We start from the raw sequence: 21,039 nt of genomic DNA on the forward strand, positions 1-21,039 counted from the left end.
AATGCTGGTGCGCAGCCCCTGCCCCAAAGCATCTTCTCTGTTGTGGGAGTGGGGCCCAGGCAAGACTATTTTTTGTAACTTACTTCCTGTTCTAATATGTAGCGGGGCTGAGGGTGGCTGCTCTGAGTAGCAAGGCCAGTAAGGGCCCAGAACTAGCCAGCTGGAGAGTCAATCCCAGGCTGTGTCCCTGTGTGATGCTAGGCAGCCCCCCAACCCTGGCCTCCAGAAGACCAACACTTTTTAATCTTTCTTGCCAACCAGACCTGAAGAGCTTCCTGCAAGTCTGCAACAGCCCTGTGCTCAGTGCTTGGGTTTTTAGAGGCTGACCCAGCTCAGCTCCAGGCCAGCCCAGTCAGAACCTCCTGGCTTCTGGCCACCCTATCGGACAGGGCTGGCATGTGATCCAAGTTCTTTGCCTGGCACTGTTGAGAAGGGGAGGCAACTTTTCATGGAGTGGCTTTGAGGACTGAGTGGGAGGAAAACCTGCGAGCCCCACAGAGGCAACCAGGTCCCACCCTGTACAGATCATCTGCATCCTGAATGCCGCTTTGCCGGAAGCTAGATCTGTCTCTGGACTTTTTAGTTTCATGAGCCAATAAACTCCCTCTTGTTCTTCAGCCATATTTGAACTGTGATTTCTATCCTTTATCACCAAAAGGTACTAATCTGTACTGAGTTCCATTATGACCTGGCCTCATGCCTCCTTTCATAGGCTTAAAGTGAGGTTTGGCTAATTAGATAGTATCTCGTAAAGTTCTGGGAGGGTAGGAGGCACCCATATGTATTTTTTAGAATGTAAACAGGAGTAGCAAAAGCTAAGAACAAAATGCCTTTGTTGTTTTCTTCTTGTGGTCCTGGTGATTGAACCCAGGCCTCACATATGCTAGGCAAGTACTCTACCACTAAGCTACATCTAGCACCTTTTTAAAATTTATTTATGTATGTATGTATGTATGTATATATGTATGTATGTACAGGGATCAAACTCAGGACCTGCGCTTGTGAGGCAGGTGGCAGCACCACTAAGCTAAATCCCCGGCCCCATCTTTTATTTTATCTTGAGACAGAGTCTTGCTGAGTTACCCAGGCTAGCCTTGAACTTTCAATCCTCCTGCTTCGACCTCCTGAGTAGCCAGGATTACAGGTGTGTGCCTCTGCCTGGCCAAAATGCTGTTTTTAAGGATCAGCTTGCCCACTGCCAGTAACCTTCCATAACAGCTGACTTGCTAACCAGATGTAAACAAAGGGAACAAGACAGAATAAGGCCACATATTTTAGAGCTTTTGCCAGATGGCAGTGAAAATACTCCAGCAGATTGTAGCATTAGGTGGCAGGAGGCGACACATTCAGGGACTGGGTTACTTCCCGCCTCCTTCCTGGGTGCATGTGTTGGTCCTAACTTCTTTTTACCTGCCCTCCCCAGTCCCCCCATATCCATGTGTGAGCCACCCCCAAATTCACATGGACATTAACACATGGCAGAACCAGGCTCAGCCCTGCTTGGTGGGACAAGGCCATTTAGCCAGCTGGACAGAGCTGGAACTGGAAGCTAGGTATACAAGCTTGGTGCAGTTGGCCCTCCATATCCGAGGGCTCCACAATCACAGATTCAACTAGCCTCAGATCAAAAATATTTGGGAAAAAAAATGTGTCTGCACTGAACGTGTACAGACTTTTTTCTTGTCATCATTCCCTGAACAATACCAATAGAACAACTATTTCCATAGCATTTACATTGTAAGAGGTAAGTAATCTAGAAAGGATTTAAAGTCTATGGGAGGATGTGTACAGGTTATATACAAATACTGCATTATAAAGGACTTGAGCAGGGATTTTAGTATCCACGGGGATATCTGTCCCTGCAGATAACCCAGGGACAACTGTATGTTTGCCGGGGTCTGGACACATCAGCTTCATCCTGGTGTGCAGAGGGACCCCAGAGAAGCTGGCTGCCTTCTCCACACATTCCTGGAACCCTTTTTCTTGAGTGCCTACAAGAGGCGCCCCCTTGCATACATCACTTTCTCCTCTCTGCTTTAGAGGATACTTATGGTCCAATAGAAATAAAGTTCCAGTTTCTACAGTAGGAATGTGCAGAGCGGATGTGGACCCAGCTCTGGCACTCAGGCCCCTGTGCCCTGCTGTTGTGGCTGGCAGCAGCTGTGGATGCCTGGGAGGTGAAAGGCAGCGCCTGTAAGCAGCCAGGTTGGCTCAGCCCCGTGCTGAGCACTCTGCCTGGCCACCAGGAGCAGGGCTGCCACTGGGCGTGGACCTGAGTACATATGGGCAGCCCTAAAACAGCCTCTGGCTTTTTACTGCCTTCCAAAAGCAGCCTGGATTATTGTGTTCACAGCAGCCACAGCTTGGTTCCATTCAGACATTTGAAGGTGTCCATTTTTCACCTTGGAGTCCCTAGACTTCATCTAAAGCTTCCCAAACTAAATGAGTATGTTGGGAAAAGATGCAGAGTATCTTCTTTTCCTAAGCTACAATGACAGATGTTGCTTTTGCCCCCAACCTTGCCATCTCCTCCCAGAGGGGTCCTATGGCAGTCAGAATGGAGCAGAGCCAGGGACAGGTGCCTTCTTGTCCTGATGCTCCCTGCCTAAGACAAGTGAGCAGTGGAGGAATGGGTTCAGGCATGTGCATGTTTGTGCATGCCTGTGTCCGGCAGGTGGAGTACATCCGCTGTATTTCAGTGTCTCTCAGCTGTCAGTCACCTGCTCACTCCATAAGCTCCTTAGGAGCAGGAATCTCCTTGGCTCCTTTCCCACCTGCAGACAGTGCCTGTCACCAAGTAGGCACACCCCCTGTCCTCTCCCTATCTCACTGTGTCCAGGTGCCACTGCTTCCCACCTCCTGAGTGCTCATTCCTTAGATCTGCCCATGGTCTAGCCCTTCCCAGCTCCAGTCCACTCACCCCTCTGCCTGGACAGCTGCAGCCTGTTAGTGCCTTGCTCTCTCTCACTGGCTTCTCATCTGGCAAGAGCTGGGGACTCCTGCTGAGAACAGGCGAGCCATCCTGCTTAGTCTCCCATTTGCCTGGCACCTCTGCAATTTCAACCTCAAGAGGTCTCACCTCTCCCACTGTCCACCGGTGCTCCATGCTGCACTCCTGAAGGAGGCTGAAGGGCAGGCAGCAAGTTTGCACATGGATGTATTAGTTTCCTGTGACTGCTGTAACTAAGTGCTATAAACTTGGTGGCTTAAAACAACTGAAATTCATTCTCTCACAGTTCTGGGGGTTTAAAGTGCAAGATCAGCTTCACTGGACCTAGATTCCACATGTCCTCTGTAGGCGCCCGGACAGAATCCATTCCTCGCTTTTTCCAGCATCTAGTGGCCTTGGGCTTCCTGGACTTGTGTCCCTTCAATCTCTACCTCCCTGTTCACATGGCCTTCTCTGGGGGGCTTATCTCCCTTGGCATCACCCATGGAAACACACTGTGATGGCATCTATGGCCGAGCTGGATAATCCCAGATAATCCTCCATCCTAAAACTGTACTCCACACACTGCACAGACTCTACCACACCAAGTGCAGGGACGGGGACCTGATGTCTTTGGGGACCACTACTGAGCCTGCTGCCCTGAGCCTGTGGCCTGCTGCAAGAAGGCCCACACAGAGGAGGATGTGTCTGTACTGACCCACTTAGGGTTATGGGAGTAACTGGATGGAGCGGGAGGAGCATCTCAGCCAACCCTGGAAAGGAGCACACAGGGATAAAATGCACCAGAGAGCTGCAAGCGAAGGTGACTACAACACAATCCTAGTCTCCGCTTGCTACCACTACCCATGACTCCCACTGTAGAGTTGACTGAGAGCAGATGATGCCTAGATGCCTCCCTCCAGGGAGACTCCAGGAGGCAGACTGATTAGGCTGTTTCCCTGGGGATCAGAGGTTCTTTCCCAGGGAGAATCTGACAGCCACTATTAACCTCTCTTGGGAACATGATCCTTCCTGTTCACAGGTGGTAGATGAAGCAGGAACTGACCCAGAACAGAGCCTCTTAGTCCTTCCCCTCCTGTGTCGTCAGCTGTGCAGTCTGTGGAGTCTGTGGTCTGGGTTGCAGTGGCACTCTGGATGTCAACTGTGACAACAGGGCAGGCCATCCTGCAAATTCCTCCTACCCACTCTGCCAGAGGAGGATGCAGTGCTCACTGCAGCAGGAAAAAGCTGCTAAGGCCTCACTGGGCTGCTGTTCTGAGGACACCTCACTCTCAGAGGTTAATTTTGAGCATATGAGCCTGGAGCTGTGTGTAAGTCACATCTTCAAAGCCCCCCTGGGGCCCTCAGATATTGGAACAGGAAGCTGGGGTTTAAGTGTTCATTTCCCAGCAGTCTCCAGGCCACAGGATCTGAAGATACCGGCCCAGCTGCCAGGCCCCCAGGGCTCTGAGTGACTAAGTGGTGCCTCTGCTGTGAAAACAAAGCTGGACCAAAGGTTTAAACCCAAGAGGACGGCAGCATGTGTTTCAGGACTTGACTTTTGTAACTTAACTGCTGCTGGATTAAGATTTAGGGACCCCTTTTCCATACACAAGAGATGGGACACGGAACATTCCATTTTGGCAGTAGAAGGTTCACAACACAAATGCATGAGAAAAGCTGTCCTCGCTGGTCTGGTACTGGGAACATTTCTGGGAAGATTGGTACCAAGGGCCTCAAACACTTCAGGAACAGGAGCACACTGTGGGAGACCACTCCAGGTGGACCACAGGCTGTGTAAGCAAAATGTGAAGAGCCTGCCCCTTTCCCCTACTCCTGCTGCACCTCATCCCTGTGGAGATATCCTAGGACCAGAGTGTATTTCTGGCTGAGATCTCTCCCCTGCTACTGCCCTGCCCCCAGCCTCTACAGGTAAGTTTCCTCAAACTGCAGGGAGTGACCTGGGATGCTGGAGATTGCAGAGATGCCAGGGCAGGCCCCGGAGAGAAGCAGAGACCCAGCTGGCCATTCACTGCAGCTCTGGAACTGGTGGAAGGAAGCTATGGGAGGGCTCTGTGTTTCCTTGTCCAGCCTAGTTCTCCACAGTGGGATGCAGGTGGTGGTGTGCCCCACTGAAGCTGTCTAAGCAGAGTGCCCTCTGCTACAGGTCTATGGATATTGGGTTCATGGATGGGAGGTGGGCATCAAATGTATCGGTTACCTACTGCTATACAACAAGTTATGCCCACCCCCAGAGATGCTTCGTACACACGTTTTTCACCTTGCTCTTTCCAAGGGTTAAGATGATCAGAAGTGGCTCAGATGGTGTCTGATTTGGTTTCTTCTGCAGCTGCAGTCAGGATGTGGCTGGGGCTGTCTCTCACCTGAGGCTCGGCTAGTGCTGCAGGACCTGAAAGCTGATGTGGCTACTGGGGCTGCTGGCTGGAGGCCTGAGTTCCTCACCTCCAGGGCTCACAGTGCTGGTCGCACATTCTCAAAATGTGGTAGCCAGCTTTTCCGAAAATGAGTAAGCCGAGAGACAGAAACTCTAATGTGCTCTGTAACCCACCCTTAGAAGTCATGCTCCACTATCTTTCCCACCTTAGCTGCAAATGCATAAGTACGGTCCACACACAAGGAAGGGGACCAAGACTCCTAGATTGCAGTCCAGAATTTATAGACATAATTTTAAATGGGCCCAGCACGTGGGTCTTTACATTCTTCTGCACTTGTGATATTTGTGACATGCTCTTCCTTTGGTTAAGGCTCAGCTTTGGAGGAAGCTTTAAAGGGAAGCTGTAGCACTGATTTTTAGAAACAAGTACATTTTATATTTAAAACATTTTTAGGCTTAAAGCAGCCCTATGAAAAAAGATGGAAAGAGAGTTTTTGATTTTTTTTTTTAAACAGACCAAATAAGATCTGCTGGTGGCTTGGATGTCCAGGGAAGGCCGGAGGGACAGCCAAGAGGCATTCTTGTGAAACAGAGCTTGTTTGGGAAAGAGTTCTCAAATGCAAGAAGTTAGCTGAACTGCCAGTAGGCAGAGAACAGCTCTGAGGTCCAAATTCTGTCCACATTTCAATACATAGCAGGTTGTAATTTCACCAAGTTCAAGAATGAGCATCAATCAGCGTGGCTGCTTGCAGATACCCCAGTGACAGGAAAGGAATGAGCTATGTGTAAGTCTGTCATGGGAAGGGCCCTTGAGAGGCTGGCACAGAAACTTTAATGAATTGTTTCTTGGAGGACTGATCAGAGGCAGACAATACACTTATCCTAGCTCAAGGTAGGATCCTCCTCCATCTGGCAAGGTGACTATCTTTGGCTGGCCAGTGACTGGAGGGACCCTGGAGAGAGGAAAGAGAAGGTGTCACAGACCTGGTGTGCTCGCTGGGGTGTGGCTACAGCCCACAGCTCCTTAACTGGCCACATTGAGTTCAGGGAAGGAGAAGTGTCCCTGGAAAAAAAATGCATGGTTGGTCCTCTTTACCTGTGTAATCTGTATCCTAGGACTCAACTAGCCGCACAGCAAAGATAATCTGGGAAAAAAATTTATCTGCTCCAGACATGTATAGATGATTCCTTGTCATTATTCCTTCAGATAGTTCAACAACTACTTCCATAGAATTCACATTGTATTAGGTATCATGAGTGATCTAGAGAGGATTAAAAGAATATGGGAGGATGGGTTGATTTTATGCAAATACTATGTGATTTGGGACACAGGACTTCAATATCCTTAGATTTTGGTGTCCATGAGGGGTCTGGGTGCGCGCGCACACACACTGATGCTCACCTTAACTTTGTTGCTGGAAAGGTTACAATTATTCATGATTTTTGACCTTTTTATTTTTAGCCCTTGGAAACTTGTCTCAAGAAAAGACACATTATAAGATAATTTTTTTTTTTTGGTACTGGGGATTGAACTCGGGACCTTGCACTTTTGAGGCAGGCAGCGGAACCACTGAGCTAAATCCCTGGCCCAACACATTATAAACATGAGATATTGTTCACTGACATGAAATCATTAACATCATCATTTTCAAATGGCACTTTAGGTACTGGCAGTAAACATTCAGTTGAGATTCAGCCTGCAATATGCATCATATTATCATGAAAGGCTTGATTAGAAGTGGCAGAGCCGATGTGTGAGGTGCCACATGGGTCCAGAAACACAGGACCGCATGCTGTTCCCTTCATCACAGCCACCACAGGAAGGCGCAGTCTTATTCTACCCCCACTGTCTTGGATGCTCTTATCTGGGACACTCACCAGAGGTAGAGCACAGCCCTTCCTTCCCAAAGGCAGCACAGACCAATTCTGCACTACCCTCCCCATATGATACGGTGACCTCCATGGCCCCATCTCTTGTGTGCATCATCAGGACTTGGCCCACTGCTGTATTCCGAGGACCCGGCTGCCCTCTTTCCCAGACCTCCCAGGAGGCCCTCTTGGAGACACCCTGAGGAATGGCACTGGGGACAGCCTGGTAACAGACCCACCTCCTCACGGTGCAGCCAGGCCCAAACACCCACCTGGTTGCACGGCCGAGGACTCTAGGATGAGGAAAGCCAAGTTCTACACAGTGCTGCCCTGGAATGCTGTGGCAGCCATTCAGGCCAGGATGGAAGCAGTAGGAAATACTAAATGGCTCCGGCTGTGGCTGTGTGACCAAAAAAACTACCCTGAACCTCTTTGGTACGAGGAGATAAGATGCCATCTTGGCCCAATGCTGCTGGTATAATCGAGTTCTTTACCAAGTGCGCTGTGTGTGCAGACCCCGAGAACAGCCGCCATACACACATCGCAGTCTGCAACAGGAGCACCAAACCCCAAGTATTATGTTCCTTAAAAGGGACTACTCCAAGAAAAATAAAAGAGGGACCTTTTCCATTATAAAAGGCAGAGCTTCCTTTGCTGGTGCAGTCTCAGGGCTGTTGCTGGGCAATGAACCTGGGCTGAGGCCTGGCTCACAGCAAGTTTACTCCATGCTTCAGCAGCTTCTGCTTGGCTTTGCCCGCCAGGCTGAAGGCTCCATCCTGTGGGTTCGGGAAGCCGGAGCTCCGGGTGTCGGACATCAGTGGCTGGAAGTAGGTCTCTTGGGCAGGGCTGCAGCAGGCATACACAGCCGTGGAGGCGTTCCTATCAGAAAAGGGAAGCAGACAATGGTCCCAGGGGGCCAGCAGGAAGCTTAGCCACAGAGATGTCGATAAGGTTGTCCCTTGGATGCCAGCATATCAAATGCCGTGGTGTGCAGTGTGTGGCTTAAGATTTGTTTTATTCATTTGAGTTTCAGGCCTCAGTGCCAACAGCAGTCTGCCTTTCAACTCACTGCAGGCCAAGAGAGTCCACAGTAGGATCTGAGATCTCCAACCATGTCCCCACGGGGCCTCAGTTTCCCCTAGTCTAGCATGAGAGTGGAGTCAGAGACCACTAAGGCTCCTCTCCCTCAGATCACTCTTGTATTGAGGAGGAGAATTCTACCCTTTCCTGGTTCTCCTGCAGGGATCTTGGGGTCTGAAGGGCTGGCTAACTTAAGTGTCCTTACCTCTGGCCACACCAGGGGGTCAAGCTCTTCACACAGCCATGGGAGGCACTGTGGCCCCAAAGTTCTAAGGTCAGGTCTGGTTTAGCAGCTGGGTGTGAATCCCAGCACCACCTCCTAGCTGTGCGCCCTATGCTGGGTTACTCAACCTCTCTCTGAGTCCTAGCTCTTTCATCTGTACAGTGGATCTGACAATGGTATGTCTCTTCGTTGAGGGTTTGTTAAAAAGAGACTGTGTAGTAGAAACAGATATAAATTGCTTAGCACATGGGGAGTGGTTAAGAGAGGGCAGCTGTGGTCTCCACTGGTGTTATGGAAATAACCTCCCATCAATTCCCTTGAGCTACGATCCCTCTCAGCTCCCAGGAAGGTGAAATGCCACAGCTTCGAGGGGGCTGGTGGAGCAGATGCTGACATTTTACTTGCTGCCACCTCCCACAGAACAGCCACACACACCGCAACCCAACCGGGACCCAAACCAGTGCTGCAGATGCGGCTCATGCCCAGACTGCCAGCCCGGGGCAGCTCTGAAGTACAGCTAGAGAAGGCTCACTGATGATAGGAAGAGCAGTGAGGTGCCAGCTGGGGACGGTGTGGCAGGTGACAGGGCATCAGAATGGCACCACATGGATTTCCTGTGTGCCTCAGTGACCAGGGGCCCAACCCACCCTCTTGCCAAAGCTGCCCCTTCAAACTAAAACCTGTGAGGGGAAAGTATACACATAGGTTCAAATCCTAGCCCTGCAGTGCAGTATGAATATGGCCCCAGGACAAGCTGCTGATTCTCCTGGTGCATGCATTTCCTCAAATGTGAATTGAGAAAAGAAATGCACTGGACCGAATCATTCCAAAGGCTAAACAGAAAATCATACATGCCCTTTCTGGCCATCAGTCTTGCCTTATTTTCTGCTGTTTCCTACTCTTTTTTTTTTTTTTGGTACTGGGGATCGAACTTGGGTCCTTGCGCTTGCAAGGCAGGCGGTGGAACCACTGAGCTAAATCCCTGGCCCTTATTTTCTGCTGTTTCATGAGAGACAGAACAAAACAATTTGGTTGGGTAAATACTGTAAATTACAACAATAACTTACAGACCTATATCTATGCAATGGCATGAGAAAATCAACCGGAAAACAGTACATTAGTACAATCCTCTTTTCTAGAAAAAAACTATAAGCTAATTAAAATAAAAACACTTATAATCCATATTTTATGTACAAAAATAAAAACCAGGAGTAACACATAGCAAAGGAGAAATGTGATTATTTCTTGGGTATGGGATGGACAGAGGAAGGAAATGCCTTACTTTACAGATTCTGAGCACCCTGAATTTGTTTTTAATATGAGTATGTATTGCTTTTTTCAATCTGAAAGACAACAATGTAATTTCAACATCACTTCCAGCAAGGACACACCTCAGAACGGGGGCGACTCCATGACAGTGAGGATTTTGGGTTTTGTCACTGATTGATCTGAGTGTCTAAAGCAAGGAGGGACCTAAAAAATCCCTGGCACATGAATGCATGAGAGCAGATAAAGGAGGGTCTCGAACACAGTAACCAGAATGTTCTTCCCTGGGGGCTGGCGCACTAGTGGCCTGGCCCAGAGAGGGTCCCTGTGAGCTGGACTGTGGGGGAACAGGCCTGGGGTGACTCCGGAGGCTCACCTGACGGTCATCTCGTACAGTGTGGGCTGCTGGGCGAAGTCCGAGTGCATGAGGCTGATGGCTTGGAGGAAGTGGCGGTCTTGGGCTGAGGCCACCGGGGGAAGGTTGGCTTCCAGGGAAGAGGACACAGAGGTGGTGAGTAGCGGCCCCTCCACTCCCACAGGACTTGGTGGGTGGGCTCAAGGCTCAGAGTGAGGATGACGAGGAAGAGAGAGAGAAGTAGACACAGGCAAGGTACCACCATGCCACCACGTTCTGCCTGTCCCCCAGGAGCCGCAGCCAGTTCCTACACAGGACTTCAAAATTCTAGGCAGACCGCATCAGGGATATCTGAGCAGCAGTGAGTTCCTCTCACAACACGGGGGAAACACCACACAAAAACAAGCCAAGGGGCGTTTGCTGGGTGGGGCTGGGTTCCCAGGGAGTCGGCACCCTGACCAGGGGTCAGCTACTGTGGCAGTCCCAAGTTGTCCCGCTCTGCACCCTGTCAGCCCCTTACCCGTGAGCACGTTCTGGATGTGGTCGTGGTGCACGAAGCTGTAGGTGCTGGCTGAGGGACCAGCTTGGTCTCTGGGCAGCGTCTCCTTCAGGTGCACCTCCAGTCCATTCAGGGACGCCAGGCTGCTGTGGTACTACAGAGGGCAGGGACAGGGTCGCAGGTAGCAGCACTGGCCTCACAGCCCTTGCAGGGCCTCCATCTGACTGTGAGTTTGGTTAAAAATCCCCTGAAGGATTTAGCTCAGTGGTTCTGGTGCCTGCCTCGAAAGTGCAAGGTCCCGAGTTTGATCCCCAGTACCAAAAGAAAAAAATCCCCTGAAGGTCACAGGGGCTCCTTGATTTAGCCAAAATGGACTCTGATGTTTCTGCCTGTTTTCAGAGAAGCACTAACTCATGCCCTATGTTCTACTGTTTCTAAATTAAGAAACATATTTTAGAAAATAAGAAAAGAGAACTGGGCAGAAAACTAAAAAAAAAGAAAAGAAAGCAAGGAAAAATTGCACATAATCTCACTACCATCAGTTCCCACCATCGAACCTCCCCCTCTAACCCTGGCTTCCCTGGGGCAGTGCGTTCAACAGTGGCCACGGTCTGGGACCATCCCAGTGGCTTTCAGCTGGGCTAGAGTGAAGTCCCCCAACAGATGGCAGGCCCTAACATCTCTCCACCACACTGACATCGGTGCCTTTCTTAGGAGACTGACAAGTGTCACTCTGGTTCCTTGTGTTGGCTCAGGGAGGAACCTAGTTGAGGACAGCTACCAGGGAGATGAGGCCCCCATGCCTGCATTTTTCAAAACCTCCCAATAGATGAGCAACATGTAAATCTAGTTGTAACACTGAACTATACCTTTTTCTATAATTTTTTATATAAAATAAAAATGGGATCAAAACCATAAATAGTAATGGATATTTTCTAACCTAATGACACAGCATGAGCTACATACCTGGTCCTTAAAGCCTCTACAGCATCATTCCATAATGGGCACATGGTATTCTTCAGGCTGAGCTTAGGGCTGGACTGAGGACATCAGTTACGTTTGTGTAGGCTCCATCTGAAATGGGGCCTCCTGGGGTTGCTTTAGCCACAAGAAGACCACTGTGCCCGAGCACTAGACAGTTCCCAGGTAAAGACATCTGAGCTCAGCGACTTCCTGGCCAGGTGACCAGAGGCAAGCTATTAAGTTTCCTGTGCTGGTTTTTTTTTTCCACCTGCAAAATGGCTTACACCGAGAGGGCAGAGTTATATAAAAGGCCATGTGCTCAGGAGAGTAAGGCACAATCTCCCATGGTCAGATGACCTGAATGCCTAGCCAACACTGAGCATAGCAGACACTAAGGAGCCTCCCATGTGGACAGGCATGTGTGCGTGTGAGTACACACAGGCACCCGCAGGCATTCACCATGAGGTCAGACCACAGCCTCGCCAGAAGTTTCACAAAGGCACTGAACCATGCTAAAACCTGGTTTCCCTGCAGGCACTGAGCTCTGCTTCCAGAATCTTCTGCCTAACTTGTACTCAAGATAAAATCACTTAGCCACCAACAGTTAACCACAAGATGTTATGTCAGATGACACATGGACAATTTGTACCAATAACTAAGTGCTTTCATTGACACTAGGGGTCAGCAAACTATGGCCTATGAGCTAAATCCAGCCCAATGCCTGTTTTTTGTATAGCCTGAGAAGAATGGTTTTTATATGGCTTTTATATTTTTATATGGTTGGGGGAAAATGTATAATACTGTGATATGTGAAAATTATCTGAAGCTCCAACGTCCATATTCATAAAGTGCTACTGGCAGACATCCACACCAGTTTTTTACATATCGTCTATGGCTGTTTTTGTACTGCAGTGGCAGATCTGAAAAGCTGTGCAGAGCTCAAAATAGCCGCTTTGGGGTCTTTACATAAAGTTCACCTACCCTGATACATAAAGTGATCCTCAAAACAGCCCTAGGAGGCACAGATCTGGGCTAATTCTTGGCTTCACTGACTTCCAGTCCACATGACAGCAAAGGGCTAGAAGGCGTGTAGGGACCACGACACGAAGAAGCAGCAGTGCATGGGACATGCATTCACGGAGAAGCACAGTTGCACAAGTGTGTGTGGGGGGTGTGCATCCATAAAATATTTCATGAAACACTCTCACCCTAGCTTCAAGCCTTGTCTACTGTACACGGACAGCTCAATGCCCTCATGGGGCAATGAATAATTGATCTGACCACAGTATTTGAAGGGCACTGGGCTTATCTAGGGCTCCAGGCAGGAAGCTATAGCATCAATGGCTCTATGCTGCCCCCTGGTGGGACCCTACTCTTCTTCTGAACCCATTCCTAGCCCTCCCGGCTGCTCCCCTCACCACTCTTCCCTCCTCCCACTCTTTCCACTGGCCCCTCTCACCCTCTGCAAACCTAGAGCTCCAAATGTGCCAATGAAAGACAACCTGGTGACATGGCGTGATGGCACCTTGGCTGGTCACATCCAGGATCCCTTTCTAAGGGACTGTGCCCACTGTCCCATGTGGCCTGTAGCTGACCACTCAGCAGGGACCCTGACCTTCTGCACAGCAACAGAGGGCTACAGGGAAATCAGGTCAAGCATTTTCTGCGTGGGTTTGGGACACAAAGGCAATAAACAATCTCCTCTAATTATAAAACACTCTTTGAGTCTGATTAACAAACTCACTCTCAAACCAGAAAGCTGATCCAAGTTAGTTACCCCTACTCTTTTTAGAAAAGACTAGCTTTTCCTCTTCCATAAAACTGCGTTTTATTTCCTGGGGCCAGCATCACACCGCACTCTGCACGAAAGCTCATGGATGGGCCTTGAGAAGCCAAGCGCCATGTCCCTCTAGCAAGAGCCACAGAGGGCAGACCAGTACCCCTTCCTTTGCCTTCCCACCTACCATAGCAAGGGCAGTTGAGTCAGGGCACAGAGAGGCTGAGGCAGGGGAACAAGAAGCCAGCAAGAATTCTGGACCCCCTACTTGCCTAAGATCTATCTTAAATAGGCCCAGTTTTCTTGCTGGAAAGACAAGAGCTGTAATGAGTATCTCCCCCCAGAACTGTTTCAAGGCTTCACTAAAATAACAGATGTGAAGTAGTACTTAGCATACAGCTAATGCAGAACACATCTCCTCACAAAACAGCCTGTGGTACTTTTTTCTTTTGGGGAAAAAGGTAAAAAGAAACGTCTGCATACTGCATCCCACACTGGGCCTTCCAAATAACATTTCTAAGGCTCGGCGCAGAGCAGAATAGAGGGTGAAAACTGAAGCAGTAAGATGAGATGTGGGCAGCAACAGCCCTCTCCTCCTCTGCTGTTGTAAGAGAGATGGGTGGAGTGACAGCTACAGAGAAGGAGGACAGAGGACGCAAACAAGCCACAGCTTGGTGCCCCAGGGTCTGTGGAAAGGGAACTGACAAGCCAGTGCTCTGCAGAAGAGCAATCTCTTGCTTGAAGCTCAGTGCAAAGGGAGCTGTTCAGCAGCTTCTCTCCTCCTCTGTGCTCCAAGGTGACTTGCTCATTTATGGAAGGTCACAAGCCCTGCATGCTAATAAGATCGGCTTAGAATAATATAGATTTAAGAATAAAAACAAGGCAAGCCCCAAGACACCATTTGCCCTGCAGCAATTTCAACCTGCTGTTGTTCCTGCTACCACTTTCCTTGCCAACTAAAGCAAGGCTGTTGCCATAGCAACTGAATCTCCAGCGTGGGCCTGGGCCCTACAGGTCAGATCATGGCTCTAAGAGGGGAAGGGTCTGCAATGATTTAAGACAAGCCCTCCGGAGCCAGTTGGAATTTCAGATGTCCCAGGCCTTTTGGGAAGGTGCTTTGGGTCACCACGATGCAATGCTGGAGCTACAGAGGGAATGTAGGGTTTCTAGCAACTCCTACCCAGGCAGACAGCTGCAGAGTACAAATTTCACTCAACATGGAACCTAGAGCTGGCCAGGCTAGGAAATGAGGCCACAGCAACAGCAATACAATGGCAGCACACACAGCCTTTGCCTGTATTGTCTCACTGCATGTGGAACAGGAGGCCCAGCACCACCCCATGTACTAGTAAGGAAGCAGACTCAAGAGGACAAGAGCCTGTGTGCAAGATCACATGGCTGGAGAATGACACAGCCAGAACTCCAACCATCCAAGAAACTGGAGGAAGTAGAGGTGGCAGAGAACCAAGATCCAGATGCCTTTGCACCAGTACCACACCACATGCATGGCTTACCCCAGACAAACACCAAGGAGGCTGGCACTGCCATAACCCCCATGGCATGAACAGGAAGGTTCTGCCTAGGGTCACACACCAAGAGGCCAAGCCAGCCCATCCATTATTTCTAGCAGGCCGCCAGAAGGGCCCAAGAAGGGGGTCTGGAGACACTCACCACCTCCTCGATGGCTGAGCTGTCTCTTAGCAGTGGTGCCTCAGCCAGCAGCGACAGCATCAACCCCTTAACACTGTGAGTGTAGAGGTTCATCTGCACGAGTCTCATGGGGCCCCCTACTGGGGTCAGCCTGGGGTCAGCTCTGTCTGTAGAGGGGTTATCACCCTGGGAGTCTGCTGAATCTGAAATGCATTGTAAACCAGTGGCTGCGAGGCTCTCACGGACTCCATCAACCTGCTGATCTACACCTTGGTGCCCCCCAAGAAGCTTGCTTCCTTTCTGCTCTGGATCTGGGTGAGGCGACAATGGCCAGCTGGTCTGTGTGGGGAGGGGGTCTGTTCCAGGAACAAGGCTGTGGTTGCTGGTACCAGGAAGGTCTTCATGCTGCTCTTGGGCTCCATTCTGGGTGAGCACATCAAGTGAGGCAGAGAGACTGCAGCTGGTAGCCATGTCCTCAGATGGCATGGGTTCCAGGTTGCTGGCATCACTGACAGGGTGCTCATGGTAAAGACCTCTGCCACCCGGGGCATACATTTGTAGGAAGGTATAATGACCTGAGGATCCTCCTACTTCCTGAGCTTCTGGAATGTGGATTTCAGACAAGTCAGTCTCCTCCTGGGGAAAGCCTGGTTCCTTGTGCAGAGGGCAGCTGAGGCCAGGGACCTGGCCCTTGGCAGTAGTGTGTAGTCCTGTGGGCCCCCAGTCCTCCATCTCATGGCCAGGTAAATGTCCATTCTCTCCCTTGCCATTTGGCCACACTCTGTCAGGGGACATGGGGTCCAGGGTGGCAGCTGACATCTGAGCCTCAGAGGCCACTTGCCTGGCGGCATCTTTTTTTAAAGCAGATGTGCTCCAATCCTTTGCAAGATGCTGGACTGTGCCATCCTGAAGTCTGGCTGGCCTGGTGAACAAGACACATGTAAAGAAGGGGAACACTGACTGAGCAGTTCCTGGGAGAGGAAAGCACCGATTCCCTAACTGGGACAGGGTCAGTGACAAATGGGTGCCTGAGGCTACAGAGCCTAAGATGCTATCACCGTCAAACCACAGGAGTAAAAGGAAGGTAGCATCCAGCCCGTGGGGCTTCCCAAGACCTCCTACTGAAAATAGGGCCCCCTGAGTAACAGTCATCCACACCTGGAGGGTCTCCTATGAGGCACTGTCACAATGAACATTTGAAAGAGACATGGAAGAGGTCTAGGATTTGAGCCCACTCTCAGATCAACACCTTCAAGATGCAGATGCCTGCCTCTAACACAAAACGGGGAGGCGATGGAACTGAGGAGGGATGGGAAGTAGCAGGACTTCTTTCAATGGACATGTAAGCAAGCTCCTTGCATGTGTGGTTAGATGAATCCCTGGGTGATCCCTGAACTACCTGGGCATCTGCTCCACTGGGAACTCATGGAGACTGGCAGCTTCCTCTTCGGTCAGGAAAACGGGGGTGATCTGGACATTCAGGGGGAATGCTGCTCCTGGAATTGCAAAGCAACATGGGCTGGAGGAAACAGAAGGGCAAAAATTGTTTCCAGAGTGACACACCCACCTCATACACCAGCTTGGAGAGCATGCAGGAAGGTGGCCATCAGCCCAAACACAAGCCACAACTGCAGCGCAGGTGCTGTGACCAGCAGGGAAAGAGCCCCTGTAGACAGCACTATGCCAGCTGGGGAGAAGGAGGATATTCAACGGAAGAGAGTTTAGTGCTACTTAATTTTTTTAAAAAAAGACATAAGCTAGGAAAGCCACGGGAAGCCAAGTCCTCTTGGGGATGCCACCACAATGTGCAAAAGGACCTTATGGCAGTCACCAGAGCCCCAGAACCTGCCTGAGCAGTGTCACAACACTGAGCTAAGGAAGGTCTGCATGCAGGGATCTGGAAGGCATGAGCTTGACAATTAGGATTCTGGTGTATAACGCTGATCCTGAGGATCTCTTAGATCCATTCCCCTAATCTTATGAGCAGAGGAAATAAACCTAAGGGACCATCTGGCCTTGACATGGCTGGTCCAGTGACAGGCAGCATAGGAGTGCCATTTTCAAAGGCCACAGTGCAGCGCGCTCCACTTACCTGGGTCCCGTGGTGCGTCCCCTGCTGCAGGTAGTCTCTGAAAACAGATACACACACATGCTGGCACCAAGCACCGCTCTCTCCTCTTGACCCAACCATCAGGAATTCACCATGCCACCTGTTCACGGGCTCTCCCCAAGCCCAAGGAGCTTGTCCCAGCCACATGCCAAGAGCCTGGCAGATGGAGCAGAGCTTCCCTAAGCTGCTTGCCCCACCATGGCTAGGAGGAGGCAAGAATCAGCCTGCTCAGGCAGCAGCCACCTGAATTCACGTACTGCTCAGAGTTCTGATTTGCTTAGTCTTTCCTCTGCAAAATAAGCAAGAATGCATGGTCTCTTCTGTACCATGGGAAACTCATTCTAGAACCAAAATGTGCCAGTCCTGTGACTCACTCAAAAGTATCTGACCCTTGCTTATTGTGGCTCACAGCCAAGGCCAGAAACCTAGGGATTTTCTAACAAAAAACCAAAAAACTTGAAGATTCCAAAAGCACTACCCTAAACAAAATACAAACCAAAACTGCTCTTCTGGCCAAAATGACTTTCACTCCTATGAGAGTGAAGTATGGCTTCTTCTCTTCTTCAGTGATTTCAAAAACTCATCTTAAGGTTACTACGCCATATATAAGCTTACTCTAGACAAAAGTTCTTTTTTAAAAAAAAAATCACACATAATCCTTTATCCTCAAGCTAATAATTGTTAATATTTGGACTTTTTTCCCTTAAGTTTATGCATTTTTCATACTTTTGAGACATTACATGAAATCTGGCTTTTCAGCTAAGTCAGTTTTTTGCACTCCTCTAACCCAAGCCCTCTATGAGACTGAGGCAAGAGAACTACAAGTTCAAGGCCACCCAGAGGCTTTGGTATCCCTAACTTCCATTCCCAATAATAGAAAAAAAAAATCAATTTGTCCACTTAAAACAGTAATAGGTGGGCCAGGGATTTAGCTCAGTGGTTTCACCGCCTGCTATGCAAGTGCAAGGACCCAAGTTCGATCCCTAGTAACAGAAAAAAAAAACCAAATAAAACCAGTAATAGGTAATTCCTGTCTTCAAAACATCTTTGGCCATTTTTAATGGCTGGCTCAAATCTTATGAAGCTTAAAGTGGTATGAGTAAATTATTTCTTGACCATAGGCCAGTGGTTGGCTAACTTTTTCTGTAAAGGATAAGATGATAGCCAATTTCGGCTTTATGAGCCATGCAACCTTGTCTCAAGACAAGACTCAGTTCTGTCGCTGTAAGTCAAAAGCAGTTCAATAAAACTTTATTTGTATGTAGTTGGCTCACAGACCAGTTTTTTTTTTTAAATTGCCCCCTCCTTTCTTTTAAATTGGCCCCCCCGCCCTGTCACAGGCCAGTTTGCCAAATCCCACCTTAGACATTTTTCATATCCATAAATCCCGTTGTGAGAGAGGCTCCCCCACCCCCAGTATAGTGGTACCTCAGCTCATAAGGGCTTCTGTTTGTAAACAGAAACATTTGACAAAATTTTGTTCTTGTTTGCAGACTCTACATCAGGTGACAAACATGAACGCAGACATCTTTCCCACACAAACACAAATGTGGCCATCTTTTCCAAAATTGCAGAACAAATTAAGTTCATGAACCGAGGTACCACTACACTGAGAGCCAAACTCAGGGCCTACACAAGCACTGAAATACATCCCTATCCATTCATTCATTCATTCATTCATTGGTAGTGGGGAATGAGCCCAGGGCCTTCACTTCACTCTCAGCTATATTCTCAGCCCTTTTTTATTTTGAGAAAGGGTCTCTCTCTGTAAACTGCTCTGGCTGGACTTGAAACAGTGATCCTTCTGCCTAGCCACCTAAGTAGCTGGGATTACAATTGTGCACCACCAAGCCTGGCTGATTTTTAAAATTTTATCTTGAGATGGTGTCTGGCCTCAAACTTCCCATCCTCCTGCCTCAACCTCCAAAGTAGCTGGGATTACAGGTGAATGTCATTGCACTGGCTAACAACAGAGTTTTGAATATAAATTTTTTTCAGCAGTTAGAGCTTTTCCTTAGTATAGATTTCAAGAAGTAGAATTATTAGGAGAAGGAAAGGACATCCTTAAGGCTTTCCCCATCAAACTGTTTACCAGAAAGGGTGTTCTCACCAACACCCCACCAGCAGAGGGTGAGGAGCCTGGATAGAGGCCCATCAGCATTTTACATGTCTGCTGACTTCATAAGGGAAGAGAGAGCTTTATGAAACACTGAAACCACACTTTCATACCCTAAATACACAAAACAAAAGAAAAAAGGAATGGAAGAAAATTGCCAGGTACTAGCAGTGGTTATGTCCATGTGGCCCAATTGTGGGCAACTTTATTCCCAATGACTGTCTTTTTTTCTCTCACTAGAAACACAAATAAATACCAAATGGAAGTATTATAAGAGTCACTGTTTTCCTAAGGACACATTCTTTACAGTGGGTCTCTGAAAAATCTAACATTTCTCTGACATAAAGGCCATCTTGATAGTGAGTCAAATTCTTAAAGCCACTTGTCTGAGGAAAAAGCAACTATCCAAACCTACCACAGGGAAGAAAATGCTTCCCTTCAGCCTTGTCAGTAGGTTTAGTCTGGAGCAAAACTGTGCTAACAGACCAAGGGTCCTGACAACATTCAGTCTAACAAGTAACCCAGGCTTATCCAGTGCTTGGGATTGGTCCCACCAGACATGGTGACGGGCACTATGGGGCTGTCATCCTGGCCAGGTGGGTAAGAGTTGCAATACCTGGTCCAGAGGTGCAGGTCTGTGAAGCAGGATCTTGGCAGTGAGGGAGGGTGCCAGCTGGGTGCTTACAATCCTACAGGTCAGACACAGGAACAAGAGCACGTGAGAAGAAACACGCTGGAGCCTCTGCATTTAAAAGATGCCTCGTGTTCTATGCTAGACATGGATGGTGGGAGTTTCAACTGGTAAAAGCCCTTATGAGGGGTACTCTAGCAGTTCCTCGCACCAGTTAAAATGTCTAATAAACCCTCTGACCAGGCTTGTACTAAGACGTACATATAAGAATATTCATCACAGGGAAAGTGGGAAACAAATAAACAACTAAATGTCCATCAGAAAGATTCATTAAATAAATCATGGCAAAACCACATCAGCAACCCATGTATGGCCTTTCCAAGAACGAATCCCAGGCCAGGGATTTAGCTCAGTGGTTCCGCTGCCTGCCTTGCAAGCGCAAGGTCCCGAGTTTGAGCCCCGGTACCAAAAAAAAAAAAAAAGAATCAATGGACCAATATGGCCTGGTAAAGAAAGCTCTACCGTGCACATCAAGTAGAGGAACTGTGTGATCCCACTTTTGTAGAGACCAGAAATAAGCAAAATCAATACATGTGCCTAAGTACATGTGGGACATGCACAGAAAGAGCCCAGATGTTGGCCGAATGCTAACTGTGGGAGTGGGCTGAGTGTAAGCAAGAGAGAACAGGAACTGTTCAATGTGTTCTGTATATTTCTCTATTGGTAGGGGGGTTTTTTCAACAATAAGAAAGTGTTAAAATATTAGCCATATAATTTTTAAATATTTATGAAATGTAAAATAAGGGAAAAATGCTATCTTTGAAAGCCATGTCTTTTTTGTACATAGGGAGGGGAGGGGGGTTGAAGGGAAGATTTGGGATAAAATAAAATAAAATTTACTAAAAAAAAAAGCAAGCCAGGTCTTGGTGAGCTTGGCAACCCTGCAAGTTGAGGCAGAGCTGTCCTGCTGAGAAAAGAGGAAGGGGAAAAGGGGATCGCGTGCTCCAGGCACTGTACTCAGTCCTTCCACACCTGTTGAGTCATTTCATTATCCACACAGGGTCTCTGTTTCCCAGAAGAGAAAACCAAGGTTAAGCAGTTTGTCCAAGGCTCACGGCTGGGAGGAAGAGAAGCTAGGGTTCAAGGTCCAGCCTGTTATGCTCGAGAGCCTTGAGA

General features: G+C 48.8%; 1 protein-coding gene across 4 annotated transcripts in view; it reads right to left on the minus strand.

Moving 5' to 3' along the window:
• Positions 1 to 6,756: 6,756 nt before the first annotated feature.
• Hps4 (HPS4 biogenesis of lysosomal organelles complex 3 subunit 2) overlaps positions 6,757 to 21,039 on the minus strand; it is a 29,301-nt gene continuing 15,018 nt past the window's right edge. For all 4 annotated transcript variants that reach the window (XM_004843346.3, XM_087198313.1, XM_087198312.1 and 1 more), the window contains 7 exons: positions 19,849 to 19,921; positions 17,099 to 17,135; positions 16,406 to 16,502; positions 15,028 to 15,928; positions 10,638 to 10,770; positions 10,139 to 10,247; positions 6,757 to 8,072 (listed from right to left, as the gene is read on the minus strand). In XM_004843346.3, the coding sequence (XP_004843403.1) occupies positions 7,901 to 8,072; positions 10,139 to 10,247; positions 10,638 to 10,770; positions 15,028 to 15,928; positions 16,406 to 16,502; positions 17,099 to 17,135; positions 19,849 to 19,921 (1,522 nt within the window). In that variant the 3' untranslated portion in view covers positions 6,757 to 7,900. The remainder of the gene's footprint in view (positions 8,073 to 10,138; positions 10,248 to 10,637; positions 10,771 to 15,027; positions 15,929 to 16,405; positions 16,503 to 17,098; positions 17,136 to 19,848; positions 19,922 to 21,039) is intronic.

This window comes from Heterocephalus glaber, unplaced genomic scaffold (assembly GCF_053883595.1).
Source record: "Heterocephalus glaber isolate CG9 unplaced genomic scaffold, H.glaber_assembly_v1.0 deba00001687, whole genome shotgun sequence".
NCBI lineage: Eukaryota > Metazoa > Chordata > Mammalia > Rodentia > Bathyergidae > Heterocephalus > Heterocephalus glaber.